The following is a 28,000-nucleotide window of genomic DNA, read 5'->3' on the forward strand; positions in this document are numbered from 1 at the left end:
TCTTTTCAGACCACTTCTGAACTTATAAACATGAGTTCTTTAATGTAATATACAGAGTTCAGTCAACTCATGGAAATAAGTTTCTAAAGAAACACGATCTGCATATTGGCAGACTTCCCAGCATGCATTGTTTGAGCGGTAAAACTCTCCTGAGACCTTTCTTTTTTAATAGTTTGAAGAAAACATATGTTTTGGAAACTTGATGCTTTTTCTTTAATACATTTTGAGAGATGTCATCGTTCTTTTCCCCACAATAACGAAAAGACTAACATGCTAACCATGATAAAGGTTAATATTAAATTCAGTCTTTACTTAATCAAATCCTTTACATTTCCTGTCAAATTATCGTGAGTTGGTTAACATTATGTCTTTTATGTCTCCAATGGGAGCAGCTGCTGCTGTTTCTTGTGTGAAATGAAGAACTGACTTTCCAAAGTACTCAAAGTACTCAAGTATTTAATTGTCGTTGATTCAATTTAATATATTAAGTTAACTGAAGATGTCTTTTCAAGTTCAGTTAACTTTAAATTGTGTTTCACAAAAAAAGAAATCCTAAAAGAAGATTTTAAACAAACTGTTCAACCTGAATTGAGTTAACTTTATTTAGTTACCTTTTCATCAGTCGTGCTTATCTTCCTGTCTGATGTGGTCCATACTTCTTCCTCTGCAGCCCCTTTGAAGAAGTGAGGACCAGACAAAATGTCCCCACCTTAGCAGCCTAAACCTTCATGGTCCCCAGAAGGGTAGTAAACACACACACAACACACACACACACACACACACACACACACACACACACACACACACACACACACACACACACACACACACACACACCTCCTCTCCTGTCCTGTGCTCTCTCCTCTCAGAGTTGCTCAGACTTGAGGGAGGAATGGCGGCTCCTCGGAGTTTCTTCATCTCTCTCTCCGCTTTATTTCTGCTGTTATATTTCTCCTGTGGATCTACGACCTCCGGCAACAAGAGAGCAAACCAGGAGCGATGCGGCATCAAGGTAAAAAACACTACATTTTTTATCTTTAACGTGTTGTTTTTGCGACATTTAGCGAAAAAGCTGCTGCGTCGTCTCAAGTCTCCCAAAAAAAAAAAAAATTCGGAGGTGGTCGGTTCCGTCTGTTTCTGCTTTCTGTCTCATCGTCTGTAGATGTAAACTCACAGCCGGTTTATTGAGCTAACAGATGAAATAAGATGAAGTTTTGGAAACACTTTTGTTCAAACAGTCGTGACTTCGCAGTGTTTTGAACGTCGGGCTGCTGCAGTCACGCTTGTTACCTTTTCTCACCTGTCTGCTCCGTTTCGAAGGGTTTGACCTATTTTTACGTAACGCGAGAAACCAAACTCCGGTGTAAAAAGCGCTAATTTAAAGATCACTCGCTCTACTGGAAGTCTGAAGAGATCAAGAAAGGAATTAAAACTTGTTTTGCAGAATAAGTCAGATGTATTACTTAATTCGGCACACGTGTAATCTAACATTGAGGGTTTTTAAATCAAATATAATCTCCACTTACAACCCTAACTTGTTCACATTATTCACTGTCCTCCAAGATAGAAAAGACATTAAGAAGTTACGTTTGATATTCAGTGCAATGCTGAATTGAAAAGTGACACCCAAAGCTCATGTTTGTGTGATTCATCTGAGATATCATCTCAGTCATCATTTAACTGTTACAAGACAAAACAAAACCTTAATTTATCTCCTGCAGAGAAATAGCTGAACGTTGTTAACAATGTCCTTAAAGTGTCCTGTCCTGTCCTACCTGTCCTGTCTGTGGAGAGGTTGTTCTCTGCTTTAAACCAAACTCCTTTAAAGAAAGTCATAATTAGAAGTTTCCTCCCTTTGAAGCAGATCTTTTTATCTTTAAAGTATTTTTTCTGTATCCGGTATGTCTTTGGTTACATTGGGCATGTACATAATACATTAAAGGGCATGTAATGCACTCCAACATCCAATGCAGAGGGTTATATTTGCAGGCTAGACAAAACTAGAGGATTTGATTAAAGCAGAAACGATGAAAAAGATTTAATAACATGAGTTCTGACAGATAAAACAGAGCTTCCTCGCTCTTTTTTTTTTTTTGAGTTTTGTGGTTTTGGGGGAATTGCAGGTAGTAAAGCTGATTTCCTGCCTTTTGTGTGTTCTGTTAAAAACATTTGATGTGGAAAACAGGAATATGTGGAGCGATGCACCGCCTCCACACTGCTGCTCTGCTTTTGCACTTCACAGCAGCTTTGATTCTGGGCATGAATGAGCCACTATTTAGTCTGCACCATCATCTGAGATCAAAATGTGCACACTTTAAAGTTTAGCCTGACAAAAAGCCTTAAAAAGAAAACTTTTCCATTTTTAAATGGTCTTCAGATGCCTCAAAACTGGATGCCTTAATACTCCTTGTTCTTTTATTGTCGTATTAACCTTATTTTGTACAGATGTGCCAACATTATTCTGAATTATAAACAGTCAGTGATCTTTTTCGACAGGTTTTCGTTTCTGTCGTTCAGACTGTACCAGACCTCAGATTCATTATTTTACAACTTATTGAACAGTCATGTTATCTTTGTCAGTTAGAAAAGAGGAGTTGATGTTGCTGCCAGAAGCTTCTGTAGGATTACAGGTTGCTATAATAACCATAGAGTAATTATATAGTTGCTATAATAACCACTTTTACCTTTTTCTTTTTTTTAACCAATGCTGAGCTGGGTTGTGTTGAGCTCACCTGACATTACTCGTGAGTAGGTGTTTACACTATTGAGTAGGACTTACATTGACGGTTATTTTCACTGTTTTCTAGTTAATGATCATTCGATAATTTATGTAAAAACTGCTCGTTGGTCTGAGGTGACGTCTTTAAATGTCAGTCCAGAGATATTCAGTTTACTAGTATCATGTATGGCAAAGAAAAGCAGCAAATCCTCACACTTGAGACACTAAAATCAAATGTTGAATGGCAGTTTTGGTTGAAAAATTACCAAAACAATAGTCAGTAATTGGATCAATTTTGTCGATCATCTAATGGATTAATTGTCAGGATTGAAAAAGTATTTTCTTTTCCATGTTTGTAATGTGGAAAGTAATATTATCCGATTGTGTGTGTGTGTGTGTGCGCGCTCCACAGGTTTTAATTTTCCTGTGTTGAGAGATGACTCCTACCTGCCTTTGATGCTCTCTCGCTCTCTCTCGCTGTGTGTGTGTGTGTGTGTGTGTGTGTGTGTTTTATCCTGGTTTCCTCTTTCTGGCTTTGAAGTGTTTTCTACAGGAAGCTTCACACTGTTTACTCTGCTGAAACATTCCTTCCTGCAACACCCCCCCCACACACACACACACACACCCACACACACCCCCCCCCCCCCACCCCCAAACACACACACACACACACACATGCCCTGTCTCTCGACCACCTCCCCCCCCTCTCTCTCCTGCTTCCCCTCTTTTCAGAAACACACACACACATCAAAGGCTGCTGGATGGGGGTGTGAGGACCTGCTATTCTACAGGTGTGAGGTTATTAGAGCTCTGTGTGTGTGTGTGTGTGTGTGTGTGTGTGTGTGTGTGTGTGTCCGACCTATAAATGCTCTGCTAGTTTTACAAGTTTACAAGGCGCCCTGAGTAGAGCTGGGTATATTTAGACATTGCTGAAATAATGACTCGATTCACTGTTTTATCGACAAACATTTACCTGCAACTATTTTGACATTCGATTAATTGTTTGTAATTTCTTGGATCAAACTTTCCTGCTTCTAGTTTCTCTATCGTGATGTTTAGCTTCTTGTCTTTGTTTTATGTGGCGTTTGTTTTGGTTTAAGACTGTTCAGACAAATCAACATGACTTTAGACGTCACTCAAGTCTTGAAGAATTTGTCATTGACATTTATTTAATTGAGAAAGTAATCAGTAGATTAATCGGTAATGAAACTTACTAGTAGTTGCAGCCTTGATTTAGAAGTTTTTTGGTATGCTAGTGGTGCCCATGTGATAACTGAGTTTCAGTATAATACAAGAATTACACTTTTTATACTTTACTTTGTTTTTGTTTAGTTTGTTTGTTTGTCTGTTTGCTAGTGAGAAAAATAGAGCAACACTTTAAATTTCAAGAGGGACATTTTTAGGTCACTTAAGGCTAAAGATGTTTTTTCCTCTGACGTTTAAATGTTTTTAATCATTTATAAGAAGTTAAACATCCAGTTTAACAACCTTAAGCCTCAGTTTCAGTCAGAATTTCAGTGTCAAGTAAAGCTGTGATCAGAACGGCGTCAACACTGTGAGAGTGAATGTTTCCTCCTCATTCATTTCAATCAGAATCCCTCGTTGGAACAGTGGGGAAGCCATGTCATGAATATGCAGAGTCGTCTACTTGAAAAGTTGAAACTGGATTGGTTTTGTTGTGAAGAACGTGGCTTTAGTGATCCTTACGTGTACTTTCACTGCTGCATGTTCATTTTTTATACTTAACTAACAACATGTGACAAAAGCACAAATATAACAGAGAACAAATAGTTGTTATAAGTACTCCGACAAAGATGTACACATTCTCATTTCCTCTTAGTCCATATTGTAACAGTTAATTTACTCTTTCGGCATCTTATTTCTTCTTTATTCCACCTTTCTGAACAATATCGAGCAATTGTACTTTTCCTTTAGGATCAACTTCTGGTCATTATCTTCTTTCTTGTAAAGCCTCCTTATTGTTTCCTAGTAGACACATCCGAGGACAGATTGGTGGAATGATATATATGTAACATTTTCTTTAATGGTTGCATTTACATCTATAAAGGCTTAAGTTTAGCACCAGAAAATAGAAAACATGGGTTTAGTTTGAGTGTCAGGAAAAACTGAGTAATATTCTTTGAGCAACAATCAAACATTTCAGTTTTAAACTTTGATTCCCCAATGTTATTTTTTGTCTAGCATTGAGCCTCCTCATCTCCCACCTAAAGCTACGTGAGATGATGCTCCGCACATGCTGACCCTGACATATTAAGACCCTCTTAAAACCCAGTAAAAGGTCCCATATTGCAGAAAGTGAGATGTCTATTTTGATGATAAAGCAGATCTAGTAGCTAGGCAAGTATTGTGAAAGTGTTCAACTGCACAATCTTCGGAGAATTAAAGCAGCCTGTATTCAGAAACTGAGCTGGAAACATGGTGGGCGGTGCCTGCTCAGGCCTGTGAGAGCTGACCAATTAGAGCAGACTGGGCATAGGGGGTGTTAAAGAGACAGGAGCTCAAAGCCTGGCACCTGCATTACCAACAATCCAACCTGTCTACTAGCAGTTCAGTTGAAGATTTGGTCGTGTTATGCTAGTAGTGGCTAATGTAGCTTCTTGCCTCGAGCGGAGATGAGGAGCCTACAGACGTCTGGAAATCTCACTTCATTTTTCATTTTCATTCTTGTAGTCTTCAACGCCAACCAACCCCGACTCAAGTCACTGATCACTTTATCAGACTTCATCCAGCTCCCAGATGGCTCCGTCCAACTTCGGAAAACCTGTGTATAATCATAGGTGTTTTTCCTAGATGGACAAATAATCAGTTTTCTCCAAAAGAAATGGAGATGTTTAAAAAAAAACACTTAACCCCTGGATCTGATGGCAGAAAGTGCTTCATTTTTACTGAATGCTTCAGAGGCTACAGGTTACTCCAGAGGGCCAGAACGAAGGATGATTTAGGTCCGTGTTCAAACTCTCTCTGGTTTAAGCACATCTGCTGAAACCATCACATCTGTCTCAGTGGAGGAAGACGTACCAGGAAATAATTCCGCTTCCTTTTCTTTGTCCTGCTCTGGTTTCTTCATCCTTCTTTCTCTCGTTTTAAAGTAGGTTTAAACTCTGTGTCCGTGTCACGTATCCCCTCGTCCTCCTTGGCTTCGGTGTGTTTTTGGCATCGGTGGAGCCTCACAGGGCGTCACGGCTCGGTGGGCGTCCGATGTGAAACACGTGTGTTTTCTGGTTTTCTGGCATCTGAATCAGGCAGAAGGTGAAGGACGGAGGCTGGGGCTTCACCTCTGACATAAAACGTCTCAGGGAAATATTTCTTCACAGTCAAATATCCAAAACGAGTTTATAGGCTCAAGGAAATTAATTTTTGTCTAGATTTATTAGTGAATGAGGAGAAAACAACCATGTGTTTCAGACATGGGGGAATCACAATAAGTGCAATGTTGTTGTCAGGATGTCTCTTTCATACTTCAGAGTACGTTTGCACGAAGTTAAATCTTTCTCAACTTCTCCATGTCTCGCAGCTGGGCAACTTTGGAGTCTTTGAGCCATGGTTGGCAGCAACAGCATGTTTTTCACGGTTCAAGGAATAGTGTCCTGTCCCTTCGCTAGTGTTAAAGTCTGTGTGAGTACATTGGGCGTTAGAGTCATGGCAGACAAAGTGAGTCCTAATACTTTTTTTGGTACAGGACGAAATGTGTCTGCAGCACTGGCGATCAAAAACACACAATCACGTGGGAGAAGTTATCCTTTCAGACACATGTTTGACATTCTGTAAGGTTAAATTTAAGCTCAAATCATGTTTTCCTCAACCTAACCAAGTATTTTTTGTTGCCTAAGATGAACCAAACAGAGCCAAAAAACTAATTTAAATTAAAAGTGAATTTAGCGTAAAAATAATATGTTTCCACGATGGATACAAACCCAGGTGTCCTGAGTGAGATTCCTAAACGTAACACACCACAACGCCTTGCTTCAGATGTCGTTTTCGTTGCTCGTTTGTAAGTTGAAATGATGGAACAAAATTGATTACGATGCTCCAGGAACAACACCAGAACAGTGATATCAGATTAACCATCAAAAACTGTCAGGTATTAAAAGCTTCCCTCAAATATGTGGTCAAGTTCATAATCTTGTTTACTTATTCTTTGATTAAACAGTTACTAATCTTGGTAAACAGATATCTTCTTATGACTCCAGATATCTGTAGAAAAGATAATTTTGGTATGGGAAGTGTTGGTATGAGTAGTGTTGACCGATCATGTCTGAGTCTGCTGTGGTTGAATTAGGTAAATGGTCTGCGTGGAGGGCAGAAGAGGCAAAATGCAAGCTCCGATCAGTTATTGTCTGACAATGATTAAGCTTTTAATTAGCTTTTAAAAAATGTATCTGTATTCATCTGCAGATTAAGAGTTTTCTCTCAACTCTAATCTTATTCTCGCATCTCAAGTTCCTAATTGGACTGTCAACAATAAGGTATACGGAAGAGGAAGTCTTGGCTCAAATATTTATTATCCAGATGTCTGCTAGTTAGATCAAAAGCCCTGAAAAACTGGCCATTGCCAAAGGCAAAATCATCGTCAGATTATTTAGGACCGGAACTAATTTAATATATCCAAATGTAGACTGTATTTTATTTAGACAGAGTTCTTGTACAGCTGCTTGAGTTCCGACAACATTTAACAATTTTGGCTTCTTTTGTTCATGTTTTATTTAATTGTTGTTACATTTCTCAAAGTAAGGTATCGGAAAAAAGATAATTGATATTTCAATAATTTCCAGCTATAGAAGAGACTTAAACTTCAACACTGCTCTTCTTCTCTTCTTTTTTGGGATGTTTGTCAGTATTAGAGTTTGACTGATAAATTGTCTGCAGCTCACTGCAGATTTCATGTTATTTCTTGAGGATATTTTGTATTTTCATGGTTCGTTCGTTCAGTCACACTCATGTGTCTCAACCCACCCTCAGTGTCTCAGTTGGTGACTGTAAGTCCAGGTCACATGACTACATCCTCTGTTGTCTTTGGATTGGACCCTCACACATAGTCGTTACATTTATGCTGTTTGTGGTGACCGATGTTGGTTTGTGTCTTTTCAAAGAAAGTCAGGGTTCGTCCTGATCCCGACTCTGTAACGAGAGAGAGAGAGGACAAACTGTCACAGCAGGAGGGGAATAACTCCTCCTGGGTGAGGAGGAGGAGGAGGAGGAGTTGAGATGAAGAAGAGGGGTGGGGGGTCATTGAGGAGCAGTCATGCAGGAGGAGGAAGCTGCAGGTTTTGTTCCTGTGGTGGGAAATCTCTGGTTGGCTGCTCCCGAACACACACACACACACAGTTTGCATTGTTGCACCTCACTTTTGTTTCCAGCTTTCTCTTTCTGGATTTGTTCCTCCTCTGGAGCTGCAGAGCTGAGATCAGATTTGATGAAAAAACATAACCACAGAAACAAAATCTGATCACATCTGGTCACCTGAGACAAAAACGAAATCTGTGCATTCCTAATCATCATACCTACATATTAACCTCTACTCATTTATATAACATTTTGACTCGGCTACAGTAAATTTAATACAGCTAGTCGAAGTCTGTTTTCATGAATGCAAATTGTGAAACACGGTTGTAGACTCTGGAAATCTCACATCCTCTGTTGGATTGATGTTCTCAGGCTCATTGGCTGAACTGCTCTTCACTGTGTGTCAGCAGTTGATTTAACACAATCTGGTTTTCCCATCAGTGTGCACCTCAGATGATTTACAGATCTGCTCGACACGCAGGGACGAAGCTAACCTCGTTCTTTACTAATTTTCCTTCAGTACTGAAACTCGAAAACAGTCAAAATACATGTTCTGTTTTGTGAAAAGTTGTTTTTATGTTAGTGTAGCCTGTCACACAGTTCATGTGTTCATATTTACTGACACAAATGAAAAAAACTGGTTTCATTGAAGCTGACCAGCTGATATAAAGCTTAATTTTAATGGTGGAAAACATCAGATGACAGTGAAGGGAACAAGAAATGTGTTTTCATTCAGGGCACATTTCAGCAGTGTCCCAAAAGCCGCTTTCCGCTCTGCTCCAAAACACTGTGTGCTGACTTGGGACCTACATCACTACAAAGTTGGAAATATTAACAATAAAAACACATAAAAAAGGACATTTAACAAAACTATTTAACTATGTAGCTGACTCAACCTCAATACAAACACAATCATAAAAAAAAATGACGAAATAAATAAAAGCATGACGTCCACTTCTGAAATGTCCCGGTGGGATGTGAGGCTCGTGTATGACGGGACAAAACGGCACACACACAAACACACACACATACATAGATATTCTAGTGCGGCCGTGTTGTTCCATATGGTAGTGTTTGTCTGAGTTAGAGACAGGAAGACATTAAGAGGAACAGGGCTGGGTTTTTAGCCCTGAGGCATTTGCATGAACAAGACCCTCATCAACTACACACACACGCACAAGCACACAAAGTTTAAGTGTGAGGCTCTTTGTGGCTGTTAAGATTTTCATGTTGTGAACACTAAAAATAAGTTTTAGGCTGTTCGGCAGCTTCGTCAGCAGGTCCCTTCGTGCTCCTTTAAACCAGAAAGAACATTTGTTCTATTTGTTTTGCACAAGTAGATTTGTTTTCTGGAAACTTGGTGACTTGAGGCCTTGTTGATGAACTACTGTGGCTGGCGAGCGAAGGATCGTGTTATAGTAGAAAAAAAACTAGTTCCTACGACGTGTTCTGACCAGCAGAGTGAAAAGCTAACAGCCAAAGAAGGGTTCAACACTAACTTCTAAAAGTGGTTGCCACTTTGCCACCAGGAATCGGCTTTCAGTTGCCAAAACAAAAAATTTGGTTGCAGTATTTTGAGTAACTTAGATACTTAACAAAATATTATTAACGCAGCTGTAATCAAAAAAGGAATCCAGCAAGTCTCTCGTTGCTCCGCCATTGTTTCCAAAAACAATGTAAACGCACTATACACATGCAGCGTCGTGTGGTTCTGGTTCAGACTGTGTCAGCAATATTTGGATATTCATAAGGCATATTAAAATTCTTTTAATTTGAGGTTTCCCCTGATGGCAACCAAAAGTGAAGAATTGGTTGCCAATTCCTCAGAGTGGTTTTCGAGGTGGTTTCCAACCTGGCAACTGTTACTGACGAGCTCTGCGTAGAGAAAACGACAGGAATAGTAACAAATGAAAAGGGAAAGCTTGAGAGAAAAGTTCAAACCCTGCTCACTTGTATCACACAGCCCCCCAATCCTGACGCACACTGGCAGCTTAACTGAACAAGTGTAAGTATTTGACAGACACAATCTGCACCGTAGAGGTAACAATACCAAACTTTAACCCTGGTTCCCCAAACAGACTCTGTCCCGCTGTTTGTGCCTCAGCTCGTGAGCATTATGTTGATTAGAGGTCAGTTGTGAGCGCGTCCCATGTTCTCTGTCCCACATCTGGAACTGGTCTGGTCGCCCCAAACAAAATGAGGCAGAGGAGAAGTCTGCTACGTGAACCTTGAAAGCCGTAATTGAAGGAGTTCCTGTTTAATCAGATTCCTCCTTCTCTTCTTCCTCACTTCCTTCCTTCTCTGTAGGATCGGTGATTACTTCTCCCATCATCTTTCACTCGCTCTTCTGAATCTGAAACCTCCTTTTTCTGTGTCCTCCCCTTCTTTCCAGCCTCCTTGAATCCTTTCCTCCCCCCCTCTTTCCTTCCCTCCAGCGCCGTGATTAATTGCTCTTGATGTTCAGCTAACTGAGCCTGCAATTAGCTGTCTGATTACCACAGGAACTCGTTCTGTCTGTGTGTGTTTGGGGATTCCCGAGGGAAATTCTGCTCTCGTCAGGGTTCAAGTTTTTGTGTTTCCCTGTGTTTATACATTTGTAGTTGATTTTTGTTCCTTTCTTGCCTTTTTAAAAAGCGAACCACAGCGAGGAGCCGAACCTGTAACTTTTCCCAAACGTTCGGCGAGTCTGTTGACTATGTTTGATGTCCAACAGCTGCTTTTCAGTTCTTCTTTTCTCACTCATAATGAACTCCTCTTTTCTCTTCTTTCTTTCCTTTTTTACTTCTTTTCTTTAGTTGTTTACTGATGTGACTCAGTCTGTTTGGCCTCGGGGCATGTGTGAGTGGGATAATGATTATTACTAGTGAGAAACACCTGGCAACAGGAAGGAAGAAAAGAGTCTGTCTGTTTGAAAAATGATCAGTTGTAAAGTATGAAGGTTTGGCTCGTGGCGATATACAGGGTCACCGGCGGAGTACACCGTTCTCAATTATCAAAGTTTGTAAGTAAAAAGCCAATAAAGTTGTTTAAGTACTGCAGTCCCATCCTGCTGACATTCTGCAGGATTCAGTCTGCAGGATTCAGTCTGCAGCACTCGACCCGTCAGTCAGATGCAGATGTTTTGGGGTTTAAAAAGACAAGTGTAAAATGTCTTGAATGAAGTCGGTGTCTGGTTGACTCATTGTTAAATGAGCAGGAAGTCTGTTAGTAAAGATGGAGTTTTACTTTATTATTATGATAAAGTAAAACTGATTCAGAAATCTACAGGATGTGTCCGATACATCCCTTCATTTGAGTGTCTGGAAGGTGTGGGTGGACCCTCTGACAGATGCTTCTGCTGGATGTCCTAAGGTCACGTTGAGACAGACAACAGCACTGCATGAAAAATGCCAAACCCTGTTCCTTGCCGTTCATTTAAACGAGGCCACTTCATTGACGCAGTGGAGGTCGAGGCAAAAAACCTCCAAGATGTCCCACAAAAGTGGAGCCTGGGTCAACTGATGTGGTGTCATGTCTAGTCTTGGCCAATCGGATATATTTTTTAACATTTGTCTCACAATCAAAATGATTATCGCCATGATAACTTTCCAGAAATATTCTGTGTGGTTGTTTTCTAAACAGTTGTGTAGTGTTTTGGCATCTGATGAACCTTCAGACTCGGGGACCTGTTACTTAAACTGGAGTCTTCTTTCAACGCAGGGGCTTTTTTGGTGTCTTTTAACGCATGTTGGTACTGGTGTTTGAATCCAGAACTGGAAGGTTTGGGTCTTTTTGTGTGGGATTTCCATGTGTTTTGTGTGCATTTCCACCAGGTGCTCTGGTTTTACAAAAACCTTGCATTTACCAGCCTACATGCTGCAGGAGAAGTCGTACCATTACCAACTTTTTCGGGGTGGGGGTGGGGGGGTGTCTCGGTGCAACCAATCAGGAAGTCTACTTTTTGTTCTGTCAGTGAGAACCTTCTCTTGATTTTAATTAGCCTCCCATTTCATGCTGCCAGCAGGACATCTGTGCACAGCAGCATGTAAACCTCTGCGGGTCAAAGGTCAGCAGGGGAGGCAAACTGAAGGCAAAATGTGTAATTAGAAAGAAATGATAGGATAAAGCTGTGTGTGAGTGTAGTTCTGTCTTTCCAAGGACCATTTTGAGGACATTTTTGGAAAGCGAAGACATCTTGTCCTGTCCTCACGTCTTCAAAAGGCTTTTGATGGTTTTAGGGTCCATGTTAGTGTTTGGTTTAATGTCTGGGGAATGTGTTCTGGCAATGAGGGTCTTCACAAGTTTATAATTACAAACGTGTGTGTGTGTGTGTGTGTGTGTGTGTGTGTGTGTGCACGGGCTGTTAAGGTACAGTGACTGCTAACAAGCATGGCACACTTTCTTTAGGACACACACACACATACACACACAGTAGGGGGTCTGTCTGATTGGTTTCAGGTGTGTGTGTGTGGTTGTTGTATGTGACCACAGTCTGACACCTCTGTAACAAGCCTTAAGGTGGTGTGTGTGTGCGTATGTGTGTGTGTCCAGCACGGCAACATGAAAACAAGGTCAAAGCTGTAAAACTGCTGAAACAGTCGAGGCTGAAACGTACCTCATGAGAATTCATGTCTTTGCACACAGAGAAAGGGATTGTGGGTAACTGTAGCTCACAGGGGAGTCGGTGTTCACACCTCAGCCACTCATCTTGTGTTACTGTATCTGCTGGCCTTTGTATTAAACAGAGCTGCTGGGTGGAGCATGGACGGATATTCAGATCCTTTGAATAAAAGCCCCGACACATGAAACCGACTTCAAAGAAACTGGCGGCAGTGAAAGCCGACTGTTGCGTCACCTCTTGTCGCCTGTATCTCGGCCAAAAGTTGCACTCAAACACACCGCGAAGACTACAGCTGATGGACGCTCTGCGCCTGCGTGAGAGGAAATAACTCTTCATCCCATCCGGTGGCTGTAGTCTGTATTCATTATCAAAATGGGAAACGAGGAGACTCAGAACAGCGGATTGTGTCTTTTAAACATACAGAGTTAAAATGTTAACTACTATGTGGGAATGTTAAGAGCTCTGTCGGATACTTGAGTTTAATGTCGTGTTGTTGTCTGTCTTTCAGGTGCAGTCTGCTACAGATGGAGGTCGCAGGTTGGCCGTCACCTTCAGAGCTGACAGTGAGTTCCTCTTTACTTCTGTGAAGTTTGATAATGTCTGAAGTTTATCTCGTATTCCCAGGTGTTGGGACCTTGTTTACTTTAGGCAATTGCCAAGATAGTGGCACTATTCAAAGCAATGTAATATTTTGGCATCAAACTCAGTCAGTAAAACTTAAAATAAAACAACAGAACGTATCTTCATGCAGGTGGTTTGACGTCTGGATTGTGATTTCAGTCCTTCTCTATTTATGTTCCACATTTAGGTCACGTTTTCTGTGAATACTAATATTCCTCTCCTCTAAAGTTAAACTCAATCACACAATTTGATCACAGCCTAAAGCCATTTTTTATTTTCCGTTATGTTCCCCTCTGAAGCCCCCTTCAACACCTCCTCTCCACCCCCATCCTCTTCCTCCTCCACCATCCTCCTCCTCCTCCTCCTCCTCGTCTTTTGTTCTTTTCTCTGTAAAAGTCAAGTTCCTGAGCCGTAGCCGATCCCTCCCTCCTGCTTTTGTCCGTGACCATGAGCGAGGAGCACTTTCAGATCACTCTTTGTGTGTGTCTGTGTGTGTGTGTGCATGTGTTTGTGTGTAGAGAGAGAGTGTGTGTCTGCAGTTTTCAAGCAAACCCTATATCAAACCTAAAGTTAACTATTTTAAAGGAGTTTTTGCTGTGAAAAAGAGAAAACACAAATAAAGTGTATAACAGTTTAATAATAATCAGTGAGTTCACGTGTTTCTGGTTATAATAAACTGTATTTTAGCTTTTAGGTTATGATCGGATCAGTCAGAGACTCTGATGTGTGTCTGAGATGTCTATGATATAATTTAGATTTCTAATCATTTGAAACAAGACACCACCTTTATATTCAGCAGATTAAATCTCCCATAAATATCAAAAATCCCCAAAAAAGTTCAAGGTGATGTCTTCAAAGGTCTTGTTTCATCCTACAAAAAGTTTAAAACAAAAAAGTATTCAGTTTACTGTCGTATATAACAAAGAGAGGCAGCACATCATCACACTGTTGAGCCTGTAACCAGAGAAAATGAGGCATTTTTTACAATTTTTTCTTGATAAATGACTGAAACTTATTTTTGAACTGAACTCATTTTTATTTCTAAGTTATAAGTTATCATCAGTGTTGGCAGAGGATCGTTCTCTCTCTGAGGGTCTCCCTGTGAATTTAAACTTTCAGCTGTGTCCACGACTCCTTTTCTCTAGAAAAAAACGATTTATTTTAATTTAATCTAATCTTAATACGTATGAGGTCACAGATAATGTGGAGGTCAGGGGTCAGAAGGTCACGTGGCACTGAAGTGATGATGCATCCTGTTCTTTAAAACAGATGAAATAAAAAGTGTGGAGACCCACAAACTTTAAGCCAAAGTGACGCACTGAGGTGTTTTAGCATGACAATCAGGACCAGCTCATTGTGTGTCTGTGTGTGTGTGTGTGTGTGTGTGTGTGTGTGTGTGTTTGTGAGAGAGAGAGTGTGTGTGTGTGTATGGAAGGAGTGACACACCTCAGTGCTTCCTTTCCTCTTTTTCATCCTCCAGAAGCTTCATCCTCAGCTCTCGGAGGATGAAGGAGGATGAAGCAGAGTCGGAAGCTTCCCCTCTCTCTCTCTCTTTTTGCTGCGATGTCATGGGGGATTTAAAGCAGGTTGACCTTTGACCTCTATGACGCTTCTAATGGAAGGTGATTAGATCAGCACATCTTCGCACACGGGTCTGATGATGTTCCACATTTCTCTTATTGTCAACAAATATAGATCCAGAGCCTGATATATCTTCTTCTTCGTTGTCTTAGAGCTCCATTGTTGTCCAAAAACTATTTAAAAACACATCAGTGATTCACACAGTTGCACTTGATGACATGTTCCCTCATCAGCATGAACACACACACACGCTGTAGTTTATTTTAATCAGTCTCGTATACACCGTCCTGCTGCTGGAAATACTCACTAGATCACCAAATGGGGATTCATTCACTGCTGAGAATACTCTCAAACAAAAACTCTATTTCCTTCTGTGTAAGTAATTTTTGCTAGAATCTACAGTGACTAGCTGTTTTAGGAAATAAGTGAAACTTTTTACAGATTTCTCAGAAAAAAAACTTCAAATAATAAACTCAGATTCCTGAGGAAGAACTCAGAGGCAGTTTTATCATGAAGAAGAGGAGGCAGATGTGACCATCTCCTTCAGCTTCCTCATCTCTCCCTCGAGACTTTTGAAGAGGAGAAGAAGGAGGAGGGTGTGTGAGGGCTTAAACTGTCGTGCTTATTAAACTGGATCGATAACAGGAGGAAGAGGAGCAGGGAGGTGTCAACTAAAGATGAAGGTTTCACTCTTCCTCCAGCTGTGAACTTTGACCCTCGCATCCCTCTTTCCATCCTCCTCTTCCTCCTCTGCTTTGTTTTTTAAAGAAATTTTGAATATAAAAAGGAGGAAAGTTGGAAGAATAGGCAAAAACTATGACCGTTACGTCCTCTATATATAGAGAAGCTTTATGATGGAGGAAGAGGAGGAGGAAGAGGAGCGACCAGCCATGACCTTCTCCTTTAGCCCTGAACATGACCCGGCTTTGAGGGAGGTGAGAGGAAGAGGAGCAGTGACTCGTGACGTATCCCGTGCTCTCCTAACCTCCCCTCAGCCATCTCCATCCTTTCTAAGCTCCTCTCCTCTGTCCCATCTTCCTCCTCCTCTTCCTCACCTCAATCCCCTCCGTCAATAGGTAGCTGGCAGGAGGAAAGAGGAGCACTGAGTCGTGTCTGAGCTCACGCCCCTTTTCTTTCTGCATCCTAAGTCCATCTTTTCTCCTCCAAACCCTCTTGGTTCATGGCTGGCTGCACCTCCTCCTCCTCCTGCTCTCCCTCTCCACCTTCGTCCTTCGTGAGATAAAGCAAGAGGGAACAGGAGGAGGCTGATGTAACTACAACAGCTGGGGAATCAATACAATATGTTTCTTATTTTCAAATGTTTCATGTCTTAATGTATGAGAAAAATATAGAATAAAGCCAAGTTTTAATGTCCTGAATCTTGACATTGAGTGCATTTATATGCACATTTAAGTCCTGGTTTTCTGTTTTGGATCATATTTGGGATGGGTTGCTTACATTGAACATGCAAAATCTGTTTATTGGCATGATCATAACAGTATCCAGGTATCTCATCGTCTTCCTCCAGGTGTGTCCTGATTTCTCACCATCTCAGCCACTGTGAAATGGTTCAGATGTAGAGCTGGGACAAAATATCGCTTCCTCTTGCGATACGATTATCGATACACTAGCACCAAATATTGATATTTTCATTAAAACATGCAGAAACTCCAAAAAGATTCCCCTGACTATTTGACTTACTTCACTACTTCATGACTCCTTCTGGTGTGAACTTAAATTTACACGAATTGAAAAGATTTTAGAGAGACATAGTTGTATCCTTCCTTTAACCATTTTGACTGCAGTCAACAAATCCTGCATAACGTGTCTTTAAGTATGTTTCAGTTCTCATACTTTTGTACTTTACTACTAATTTTAAACTGCACACTGTAGTATTTCTACCTTTACCACAGTTATAGGTGTGACAGAGGTGATAATATGTAATAATTAGTCAAAGAGGATCAGGTGTGGTTGAATGAGCCCTTGTTGACCCGTCTCTCTCTCTTTCTCCATCTCTGTCCATGTCTCTCGCCCTGCAGACTGCTCTTTAAACTACCCGTTGGGAAAACATGTGATCCACGAGGTCGCCAACGTCTCCTTCAGTCATCTGGCCTGTGAGGATCAGGCCGCTGTGGTCGTCCACTGGTCTGCCAGTCCACTAGGTACCTGTGTCCGTCTGTTTACCTGTGTGTCCGTCTGTTTACCTGTGTCCGTCTGTTTACATGCTTCTCACGGAGATTTAGAGAAAGGAAGGAAAGTAAGGGAGGAGGAACAGGAAAGGAAAGTAAAACCTTCAAAGTGCTCAAATCTGTAAGATTAGCTAGTCTGTGTGTGTGTGTGTGTGTGTGTGTGTGTGTGTGTCCCTTTGATCAGGCCATGAGAATAAGAGAGAGGATCACATCTCACACTACAATACCACGATTTGACCGTGAAGGAATGTGTGTGTGTGTGTGTGTGTGTGTGTGTGTGTGTGTGTGTGTGTTCGGTGTAAGGTGAACCTCTCGCTCTCTCTGTGACAATACAGCCTGTTGTTTTCTCAAAGAGACACAGAAATCTTCCGTGTCACAGTCACATGTGAACAGCAGCCAGAATCCGTGATCTGAAAACAAAAAACGAAAAAGTAATAATACAAATCAGTCCGATTTCCTCCTCTTCAGTATCCGCTTAACTTCTTCTCGCTGAGAACTGCAGATCTGAAAATTTAAACAAAAGCTAAGAAAGTTTTTCCTTGGCAAAGTGTCTCATGTGTCTTGCAGCAGCCAAAACAGAGGATAAGATGATTAGTAGATTTAATGTGTTTAAATCAAACAGTGGGCGTTAATTTCAGGTCCAGTGTGATTATCACTGTTGCTCATCTTTTCATATTTTTCTAAAACTTACTCTAAAATAAGACATTTTGAAACACTGTCATATAAATGTGATTCACTCCTGTAGGTAACTAGTAAAAGTTTCTTTCCTGGTTAGGTTTTACAGACTGTAGCAGGTGGAGGATTTGGTTCATTTGGTTTTGGTTTTGCTGGGAATTGAGGATATGACAAGAGTTGACTGCCAAAAGTCATGTGATCCTCATTTTGTTGCATAACAACTCATGTTGTTTTCATTATGAATTAGTTGAATGTTATGAATCAGGATTAGGAATTTATTTATTATTGTATAGACATGAACTTTTACCAGGTGGATAGAAGCTACAGGTGGTGTGCAGCACCATCGGGAAAGTTAATCTTATTAACTTTATTTAGAGTTTGCTTTGTTCTTTCTTGTCTTATGTAATTGTGTAATCTAGACCTCGGGCTCGCTGCAGGTCGTGCATAAAACAGACGTGAACTCATCATGCAAAACCAAATCTTTGCCATGATATCATGCTCGTTGCTGGTGATCCACAGTGATGCATCATCTTCTGTATCAGACTCTCCAGCTGTTCTCTGGTGACGAAGGACCCTGAGAGGTTCCTCTGAACTGATTTTAACCAGGATGTCTCACTACATCTGGTCACATTTTGCAGAATGTAAGCCAGCATGCTTTCCTGGCTGTTCTGACCCACAATCCTCTGCACAGCAGAAGATTGGTCACATCGACTGAGCTGCCAAGAGACCACAGACAGATGATAGTTCATTGACAGATGAGAGCAAGAGGGTAAAAGTTCAAGGCACAATGATATGACAAAGTAGTGTTCTGCAGCCGTGGTAGTGTCTTTGTGAGGGTACTTACACATAGTGATGCTTCGAGCTGAAGAGTCCTTGACTTCTTGACATCACGCGACATCACCACGTCACACATTTGCATAATTTATGCCTATATTACGGTAAAAGTGAAGCTAACTCGAAGCTGAAAACCAACAGAGCAGAACGGAAGCGCAACATCTAAGATCACCAAAGGCAGTAGGATTAATCCTTTAGGGAACATGTACTGAACCAAACTTCTTGTCCGAAGTGGTGAACAGATATATTTCTAATCGAGCTTGAAACATGTAGAAATACTCCAGTTATGATACTGAGGGGAGGGAAACAAACATAAACTGAGAACAAGTCTGCCGTCACGCTGCAGCTGTCGTTAATATGCAAAACATCCTCGTCTGTCCTCAACTCTGCAGGAGAGAGAGAGCTTCAGGAATCTGCCTCAAGACACAAAAACCTGTTCGACTACTGCTCGATCGCTCTCTCTCTCTCTCTCTCTCTCTCTCTCTCTCTCTCTCTCTCTCTCCACTCCCCACAGAGTTAATAGGAAAAACATGTCCTGTGGATGTAAAGGTGTAATTACAAGACAGACGTGTTTTCAAAGATCAGGGAGGAGGAGGGGAGGAAACGAGGAGAAGAGAGGAGGAAGGGTGGTGTAAAGAGGGAGGAGGGAAGGAGATTTCAGGGGTAGGATAGGAAGGACAAAAGGTAACAAGGAGAAGCGATTGGCAGAGAAAGAAAATGACAAGAGGAGAGTAAAGGAAATGAGGAGTGGAGGGGAGAAAAGGGAACAAGGAGGGGACAGGTGGAGATAAAAGGACACTAGGAGGAGGGAGGGGAACTAAGGGGGAGGGAGGGAAGGGAAGGGAAATGAGAGGAGGACATAATAAAAGAAGAGGAGGGAAGGGAAGTAAACAAGCAAAAAAGAAAGTGAAGGAAACGAGGAGAAAAGAGGAAAGGAAACTGGGGGGGAAGAGGGATTGGAACTGGAACAAGCAGAGTAAAACAAGGAGAGGAAAGGATACAAGGAGAGGAAAAGAAGCAGGGAGATGAGATTGAGGAAAGGAAAAAAGGAGATCTGATAGATTGCAGAATGAGTTGAGAAGGATGGTTGTGGATGTTTGTTGGAGGCTGAACTTGTTGTTGTGTCTCTTCAGGGATCGAACACATTAAAGGCTTCAGAGTTTATCTGGAGGACAAGAATCCAGAAGGGAAACAGTGTCAACATCTCATCCTCAAAGACCCTCGACAGCTCAACTTCTCCTACAAGTACACGGTAGGGCCAAAAATAATGACCCATTTTTTTTATTTTTAGGGTTTTTATATTCATGTACAGTCTTTCTGTTTCTTAATTTACTGTTGTTACCAAACTCTTTGTATCATCTGTACTTAATTATTATTGTACTCTTACAGAAGCTGAGCAGTCAGCCGTTCAGCGGGTTGACCTTTGACACCGACTACATGGTTCGTGTTGTTCCTTTCCCGACTCTGATGAACGAGAGCTTCTTCCCTCCATCCTTCCTCAGGACCAACTGTGAGTCCAGCAGTCTTCTTGTCCAAACAGGATCGATTGATTAGTATCAAAAGTACAAGTAAAAGTAAATTATATATATATTTACATTTACTCTGTATACTAATGATCAACTGATTATTGACCTGACTGATTATTGTATCTGATATTCAGCATTTTTCTAATTATCATCAGATTGTAATCTGCAAAGTAACTATTAACTAAAGTTACCAAATAATACCTATAAAAAATTTAGTAAAAGAAATATTTTCCTCCAAAATAAAGTGGAAGTATATAGTAGTAGAAACTGGACTTTTGCACATAAATACAGTACTTGAGTAAATGTACTAAGTTACATTCCATTACTGCTTACTGTAGTGTGATGAAGGCTTCAGGTTAACCGCTGCACTTATCTTTGCGCTAGATTAGAGCGATATTCGTCAGGAGAAGACAGAGGACACTCCCTCCAACTTTGTCAGATCGCTGAAGTGAAGAAGAGTTTGCACGATGAGAACAGGAACAGTCAGGGACAAGCTGTCTAACCATTTCTTTGTTTTACAGCGTGTGAAGTCCTCCTGGGAACAGACAACCTGGTTTGCAAACCATGTAAGTTCCTCAGTGTCGGCGTCATAACCAGAGCCATATGTAGACAGAGTTATTCCAGGGTTTCATTGTCTTGTTCTTAGAGTAATTTAATGTAAGTGAAACTTTTGCACAAACTAATTTTAACCCTAAAATAGTTGACACAATTTCTCTCTGTGGACTGAGCATGTAGAAAAGCTTTTAATACCTTCAGCATCATGATATGAGATATGAAAGCTGTTTATTCTATATTTCTGGTGCAGATGTTTCACATTAAAAGTCTACAAGGATAGATAGATATCTTTTCCCACATATTTGAAGGAAGAGTTGATTTTATCAGTCACTTGAGACACATAATTAGTTACTGAACCCAGTGTTAGTTTCAAGAAGAAGAGCTGAGAGCAGCAGAGTGCTGAATACGACATTACTGATGAAGTCAGTGCTGCACAAATGTGGATTATACTGAATTTATTAAGACAACAGGTAAACATGGACACTGAATTTAACTTGGCGTCCAATTAAAACAAAAGCGGACTAGAAAACAGGGAGGCTTCTTGTAAAATATGATCATATATACTTGATGAAATGTATGGATGAAGACCTGTTTATCTCTGCTGTTGGGGTAAATAAGAAAATGGAGATTTTATGATAATTGGCACATTTAATGAAAATAACGATTGCATAATTAAAGCTCAAACATCACATGTCGAAGAGAGAGGAGGCTAAGCCTTGTTTCTGTCTGTGCAGTCTGGAAGCCAAAGACCCTGAACGTCTCTCAGCTGGGGTCGAACCTCCACGTGGCGTTCGATCAGGCTCCGTCCTCCTTCGGCTTCCACTTCTACTACCTGTACTACAAACTACGGCAGGACGGACCCTTCAAGCTGCAGCGCTGCAAACCAGTAAGTGTTGTCAGGTTTGGAAAGTCACAAAACTTTTCAGATTGTGGCGTAAAAGAGGAAGTTTAAGAGGCGGTTACACAGTCTTTTAGAGGCCAATGGTAAAAGGACTGAGCTGTTGTCAAATTTGTCTGTGACCCGGCTGTCAATTTGAGGTTTAATGTGTTGCTCATACATACGAGCAGGAGGAGTTATTACCTAATAATAATGAAGATATAATACTGCCTGCATTCTTAGCTAAGTTTTTGATTTATTTTGTCAAAGTTCTAATGAGTTTTCTGTGCGCAGGACTTCAACCAGCCCAGAATTACATGCATCCTGCAGGACGTCACTCCAGGGACCTACGCTATAGAGGTACACAAACACAGCACAGGACTGAGCTTCATTTACACAACACAGTGTCATCACTAGGCAGCGTTTACTTCTGAACTGGTTAAACTGGAATGTAAAGACGTAAAAATTCTCAATTTGTAGATTCAAATTCATATTTATATGAATATACAATTAATGTATGATGTTTCTCTCCTCTGTTCCCTCCTTTTCTTCCTCTACCTTTTCTCTCTTCTGTGTCAGTTGAGAGACGACAGTAACACGACGAGGAGGCAGACTCAGTATCACGTCAGCCAGGGTGAGACACTCACGCACACAAACAAACTGATGTCTGTCTCAATTCTGGTATGACCAGTTGCAATGGTCAGCTAATGCTAACAAACTTTAGATAATTCTGTATAATAGACTCTACTTGTGCTTCTGTTGCTCTATGTTTTAGCATTTAGCATCATCCGTAATCATTACGTAGTTGAGCCATACTTACACGGTTGCACAGTGTTGTTTTAAAGGACTTTGAATGATCTGAGTCTTTTGTCTCATGCTGGGTGTGTTTGTTTTACCTCCAGTCCACTCCCCCTGGGCCGGGCCAATCCGTGCCATGGCCATCACAGTGCCGCTGGTCATCATGTCGGCCTTCGCCACACTCTTCACTGTCATGTGCCGCAAGAAACAGCAAGGTGAGAGCACTAGGTATTGGTGATATGAGGGACTTTAAGCCTAGTGATGCTCTGAAAGGCTAAAGGAAACTATAACTGTTACAAGCTGGGGCTGTTTTGAAAACTCTTCCTGTTGGTGCAGATATTTTGCATTATTCTGATGCTTTAACCCTTCTTGTCCATTAGAAAACATCTACAGCCAGCTAGACGAGGAGAGCAGTGAGTCGTCCAATCACAGTGCTGCGTTGAACACGGAGCGGCCGTGGCCCCGCCCCAAAGTGTTCATCTGTTACTCAAACAGAGACTGTCCTAAACACAGCAGCGTCATCCAGAGCTTCGCCTACTTCCTGCAGGACTTCTGCAACTGTGAGGTGAGACGGTGACAAACCTGAGAGAAGCTTCGATGATGAGGAGGAAAAATGGAAAGTCCCCTTTTGAAGGTTGTGCATAGTTGTAAAATGTCTGTTCCACCCTGTTCAGGTTGTGTTGGACCTGTGGGAACACCTGGAGATGTGCAAAGAGGGTCAGATGTCGTGGCTCAGCAGACAGCTGGACGAAGCCAACTTCATCATCACCGTCTGCTCCAAAGGCCTCCGGTACTTTCCCTACTGTCTGCTCTGTTTGTGTCAAAACTACTGCTGATATCTTCAAGTGCTCTCAGCTGCAGTTCCTACAGTGGCCACTAGATGCTGCTAAAACACTGACTTCTGAATATGGAGGAAACACCATACATATTTCCTCTAAGAAGTTAGGTACTCAGCAGTTGTTGTGTAGATATTGATATAGTTTCATTTAAAGAATTTAAAGCTTGAACAGATCCTTTCACTGATGTCTCAACCTATCACACCTATCTGTCTTCTGTCATTTCCTCTTCCATCCTTCATTCACACTGACCCTGTGTGTTTCCCTCTTTCCCTTTCAAATCTTTGTTTAAAAAAAAAATGGTTCAGGGTTTTATTGAAAATGTGCCTTGTAGCTTGTACCCCTGTTGAACCTATTACTATCACTGTCCAAAAATGTGTGTATATATATATAAGTAAAGGGTACTGTATACATTTAAAGCTGCAATAATTGTTTTTGGCCACTTGGGGGCAGCAGAAACAAGTTGTGAACTCATCATTGACATATCATCACCTTTTAAGTTCATATAGTGAATTTGATATTGCATGTTGTCACATTGTTTTTTCATAGTTATTGTTGTGAAAATAAAAAATATCAATAATTTAAAACTGAATGCTCTTTCAACTGAGAAAGCCCTGATTTACAACCACCCCACTCAGTAGCTATAGTGGATGTTGAGACATTCAATTAGGCTACCCAATACATCTAAAGATTATTAACTGACCCACAGATTGAATCTTATATAGACTAAGACATGACATTTAGCCATTGAACGAAACTCGTCTTGCATCTTTCCTGTCTTTCCGTCCATTGTTCCTTGTTTTTTTTTTTTTTTAACATTTAACATTTTAGATAGTTTTCTATTCTAACTGGCTCGGTTCTCTTCCTGCAGCTACTACGCAGAGAAGAAGAGCCGCAAAGGGAAAACACCAGTCGGTCGCCGTAGTAACAACAGCAGCAGCAGCTCTCCGATTGGTGGATCAGGCAATGACCTGTTCATCGTGGGCGTGGCCATGATCGCTGAGAAGCTGCGGCTGGCCAAGCAGAGCGAGGGGGGCGGAGCTCAGGAACTGACCCGCTTCATGTCGGTTTACTTTGACTACTCGACAGAAAACGACATCCCCACCATGTTGAGTCTGGCTCCCAGGTAAACGCAACACTGTGGACAAAATAACAAACACCTTTAAAAATAACGCCACCAGCCTGCACTGCTCATGTAACCATTTACTTGTGCATGTTTTCTGGCGTTAAAGGTGAAAATAACTTTGTCTGTTTAGGTTTAAGTTGATGGACCAGCTGCCTCAGCTCTTCAGTTGCCTCCACTCCAGTCAGTCCAGTTTAGCTGATCGTGAGTCGCAGCCGCTCAACGTCTCCAGGAGGAACTACTTCAGGAGTAAATCGGGACGCTCACTTTACGTTTCCATCTGCAACATGCACCAGCACATCAGCCAGAATCCTGACTGGTTTGAGAAGCAGCTGGCTCCTTCAGGAGCTTCCTCAGCCTCCTCTGGCTCCTCCTCCAAACATCCTGCTCTCCCTGCCGACGCGGCTCCGAGCCCTCCTCCAAAGCCTCACTGCTCCACTGACTCCGGCTTGGTGCTGAACGAGGTGGTGGTGAAGACGCCGTCGCTGGAGGGCGGAAAGGTGCCAAGGAGGAACATCCTGCTGCTGGCTCCTGGCTCCAGTCCCAGCCTTAATCAAGGCCCCAGCCACAGTCCTAGTCCAAGTCCAAGTCCTGGTCCCTGCCCCAGTCCTGGTCTCTGTCCCAGTCCGGGACTGCCACACTGCTCTCTGTCCATGCTGGGACCCAATTCAAGGTAAAGCGAGGTGTAAAACTACAGCAGTTTTTATTTGTTTAACTGTGAACATGAAGATAAATAGTTTAGACTCCACAGCAGATAATCTGAGAACACTCACCAGTCTGCTTTCCTGCTCCTTCAGGTCCACTTCTGGAATATCTGGACTGTTACCAGAAGAATCATCAGCCTCCGCCTCCGCCTCCTCTTCCTCTTCTGCTCCCTCCATCCTCCAGGAGGTGGTGTGCCCCGTCCCCTCCCCAACAGAAGAAGGCGGGCCCTCCCCTCCAGAGCTCCCTCCTCCTCGTGATTCGGGCATTTATGACTCGTCTGTCCCGTCCTCAGAGCTTTCTATTCCCCTGATGGAGGGACTGTCACATGACCAGGCTGACTCCTCCTCCCTGGCTGAGAGCGAATCATCTTCTTCTGGGCTGGGTAAGGCTAGCTAGTTTTTAAGAAACTTTTACAAGTGAAATATCATTCTGTACTATTATTCTGTGTTGTTATAGTTCAATTTAAATTTCTTACATGTCAGGGGAACTAGACACCCGACACAAAGATGGCGGCTATTCAGTCCAGTCAGAATTGCTCGCCTGGTGCATTCGCCAAAAAATGTTTTAGCTTCCAGGTTTACTTGGAAACAAGGCCTTCGTATCCAGTTCTAAATAATACATTCATGCAATTTTTATAAAATAAACTATGATAGATTTATTTTATTTCTTCCTGTAACTGTTGGATTAAGGCAGAATAATTTCAACGCTGACACCTGGCTGTGTGTTTCAGGTGACGAGGAGCCTCCTGCAGTCACGTCGCTCCACTGCAGCGCTGCCACGGTTTGTAAAGCTGAGCTGCACCACAATCACCACCTGGAGCACAGCGAGGGACTCGCACCCGTGGCCTCATCGTAGGGGGACGCCTCCGGCCAGTCAAATAAGGACCAAAAGTGTCAGATATTCAAGGCCAAAAGTGTATTGGTGTTGGACCCGAACCCTTTCCTGAGTGCTGTCATCCCATCGCCTTGGAAACAAAACTGGAACTAATCAAAACGCACTGCAGTGTTTCACCTGTGGAAATCATTAAGTTCTAGTGTGCTGGTGTTTGGTAATCTGGTAACCACAGAGGTACTGGTGGTAACTATGGTAACTACTGTGTCTAGAACCATAGACTGTACGTTAAGTAGTGGACGGAACCACCATGATGTTATCCATTGGTTTGTGCACTACCGTTATGAATCCTCAAGTTTGACATAATTTCTGTCGCCATTTTGGCTTATTGGAGCCAGAAGTGAGCATATATAATGAGAAGGAGGAACTGAGGAGGACATCCTCATTTGATCCGAACTAAAGAAGAGTTTAAACTAGTGATTGAGACCATAAACTTATCAGGAAACTGTTAACTGAGGTAATAAATCAAGTGAGAAGTACAGTCATTTTCTCATAAGCTTAAACACAATTGGACTTCTTTTTGAAACCAGCGGAGTCGCCCCCTGCTGGCTATTAGAAAGAATGCACCTTTAAGGCACTTTCCCATTGGCTTCGCTTTGTTAACCGAAAGCTACGTCCACTATTTATACAGTCTGTGTCTATAACAATAATCCCTGGTAACTACGGTAACCACAGAGTTCTATGACCCTCCCTGGTAACCATGGTAACCACTTAGTTCTATGACGCTCCCTGGCAACCATGGTTACCACTGAGTTCTATGACGCACCATGGTCACCACTGAGTTCCATGACACTCTCTGGTAACCATGGTAACCACAGAGATCCATGACGCTCCCTGGTAACCATGGTCACCACTGAGATCCGTGACACTCCCTGGTAACCATGGTAACCACTGAGTTCTATGACACTGGTCCCTGGTAACTGTGGTACGTTGTCGGCCTCGCTGGTCACCCGGCCTGGATTGGACCTCCAGAAGCTGCAGACTGGACCAGTTCTAACCAAAGACTGCCTCAGCACTGCATCTTGATTTCTTTATGGACAGCTGACTCTTGTGTGATGCTGAAGCTGAAACAAACTGTATGTTCAGGCACTTTTTGATGCAGAAACACAGAAAGACACAAACAAGTTGAGATGTTCCCCCGGCAACGACATGTGACGGGATCAACGCAGCTTCTGAGGTTTTAACGACCAGCTGCTGAATGTATCAACACTTGTAGGAGGACGATGATATGGCAACAACTCGGAGGACATGTTTTGTATTATTCTCAACATTTAGGACCTAATGGGGAAAACCACATATTCATCAATGGAAGCTGTTCTTTAAAAAGTGCCATTTTTTCCATTTAATGTGCATTTTTCATTATAAAGGGGAATTCCCCAGAAAACAGTTACATCGCATTTTTATCAATATTCATTGGATTTTAATGATTTTTAATGACCATATGTTTTAACAGCATGCCTTATTTTAAAATGTCTTCTAATTGTTTGTTGACAATGACTCATCGTTGGAGCAGCAAGTAACATGATGACCACTGCCTGATCATAAATCATTAAATTGTCGAAAGACTTTTGACACTCAGTCAAGAAAGTGTCAAAAATGTACTAAAACCTGCTAATGTGATAATATGGTGAAAGATTTGTGTGAATTGTGTTAAACTGACATTTAGCTTTTATTGAATTTTGTTTTTCTGCATTTAAATTCACAAATTCAGAATATAAAATTCCAATGAATTCGACTGTTGGCGCCAATCCTACACCGTAACGTATTGAAAACTGTGGTTACATCGTAAAGCTTGTGGTTACGTATTTAAAGTATTGACTGTTAATGTTACATTTATAGTTTTGTATTTCTTCATGCATTGTAATCCTTTTTAAACATTGTTGCAGGAAGCAGCGATGATGAGGGCATTATGAAAAGTTCTACAATTACTAAACCACTTTAAAGGTGCCTGTATGGAAGCCCTCTCCTGCCAGAGCAAGAAATGGATACATGAAATGTCAAATTTTGTAGAAAGTCAAATTTAAATTACGGGAAGTCAACATTTTGATTTTGAGATGACCAGAAAGTCAAAACTTGGACTTGAAAAGACTGGCTTTATAAAATATAAATAAAAAAATGAAATTAATTCACTTAAAAGGGAAAAACTTGTAAGATTGTGATTAGTAA

The 28,000-nt window shown here is 41.6% G+C and overlaps 1 protein-coding gene across 1 annotated transcript; it reads left to right on the forward strand.

Annotated features, from left to right (window-relative positions):
• The first annotated feature begins 892 nt into the window (after positions 1-892).
• il17rd (interleukin 17 receptor D) lies at positions 893-27,983 on the forward strand. Its single transcript, XM_073467495.1, has 16 exons — positions 893-1,012; positions 13,132-13,186; positions 16,865-16,987; positions 19,657-19,775; positions 19,913-20,033; positions 20,571-20,615; positions 21,339-21,490; positions 21,776-21,841; positions 22,061-22,115; positions 22,384-22,494; positions 22,660-22,844; positions 22,954-23,069; positions 23,987-24,241; positions 24,372-24,911; positions 25,036-25,325; positions 25,674-27,983. The coding sequence occupies exons 1-16, from the start codon at positions 893-895 to the stop codon at positions 25,796-25,798; spliced, it is 2,478 nt and encodes an 825-aa protein (XP_073323596.1). The 3' UTR covers positions 25,799-27,983.
• The last annotated feature ends 17 nt before the right edge of the window (positions 27,984-28,000 follow it).

Source organism: Pagrus major, chromosome 6 (assembly GCF_040436345.1).
Source record: "Pagrus major chromosome 6, Pma_NU_1.0".
NCBI lineage: Eukaryota > Metazoa > Chordata > Actinopteri > Spariformes > Sparidae > Pagrus > Pagrus major.

Bases quoted from the DNA above. Each gene is read 5' to 3' on its own strand.
- il17rd (XM_073467495.1), top strand. From the start codon at position 893: ATGGCGGCTCCTCGGAGTTTCTTCATCTCTCTCTCCGCTTTATTTCTG. The intron at 1,013-13,131 runs GTAAAAAACACT...TCTGTCTTTCAG, and splicing joins AGGAGCGATGCGGCATCAAG to GTGCAGTCTGCTACAGATGG. The intron at 22,116-22,383 runs GTGAGACACTCA...TTTTACCTCCAG, and splicing joins TCAGTATCACGTCAGCCAGG to TCCACTCCCCCTGGGCCGGG.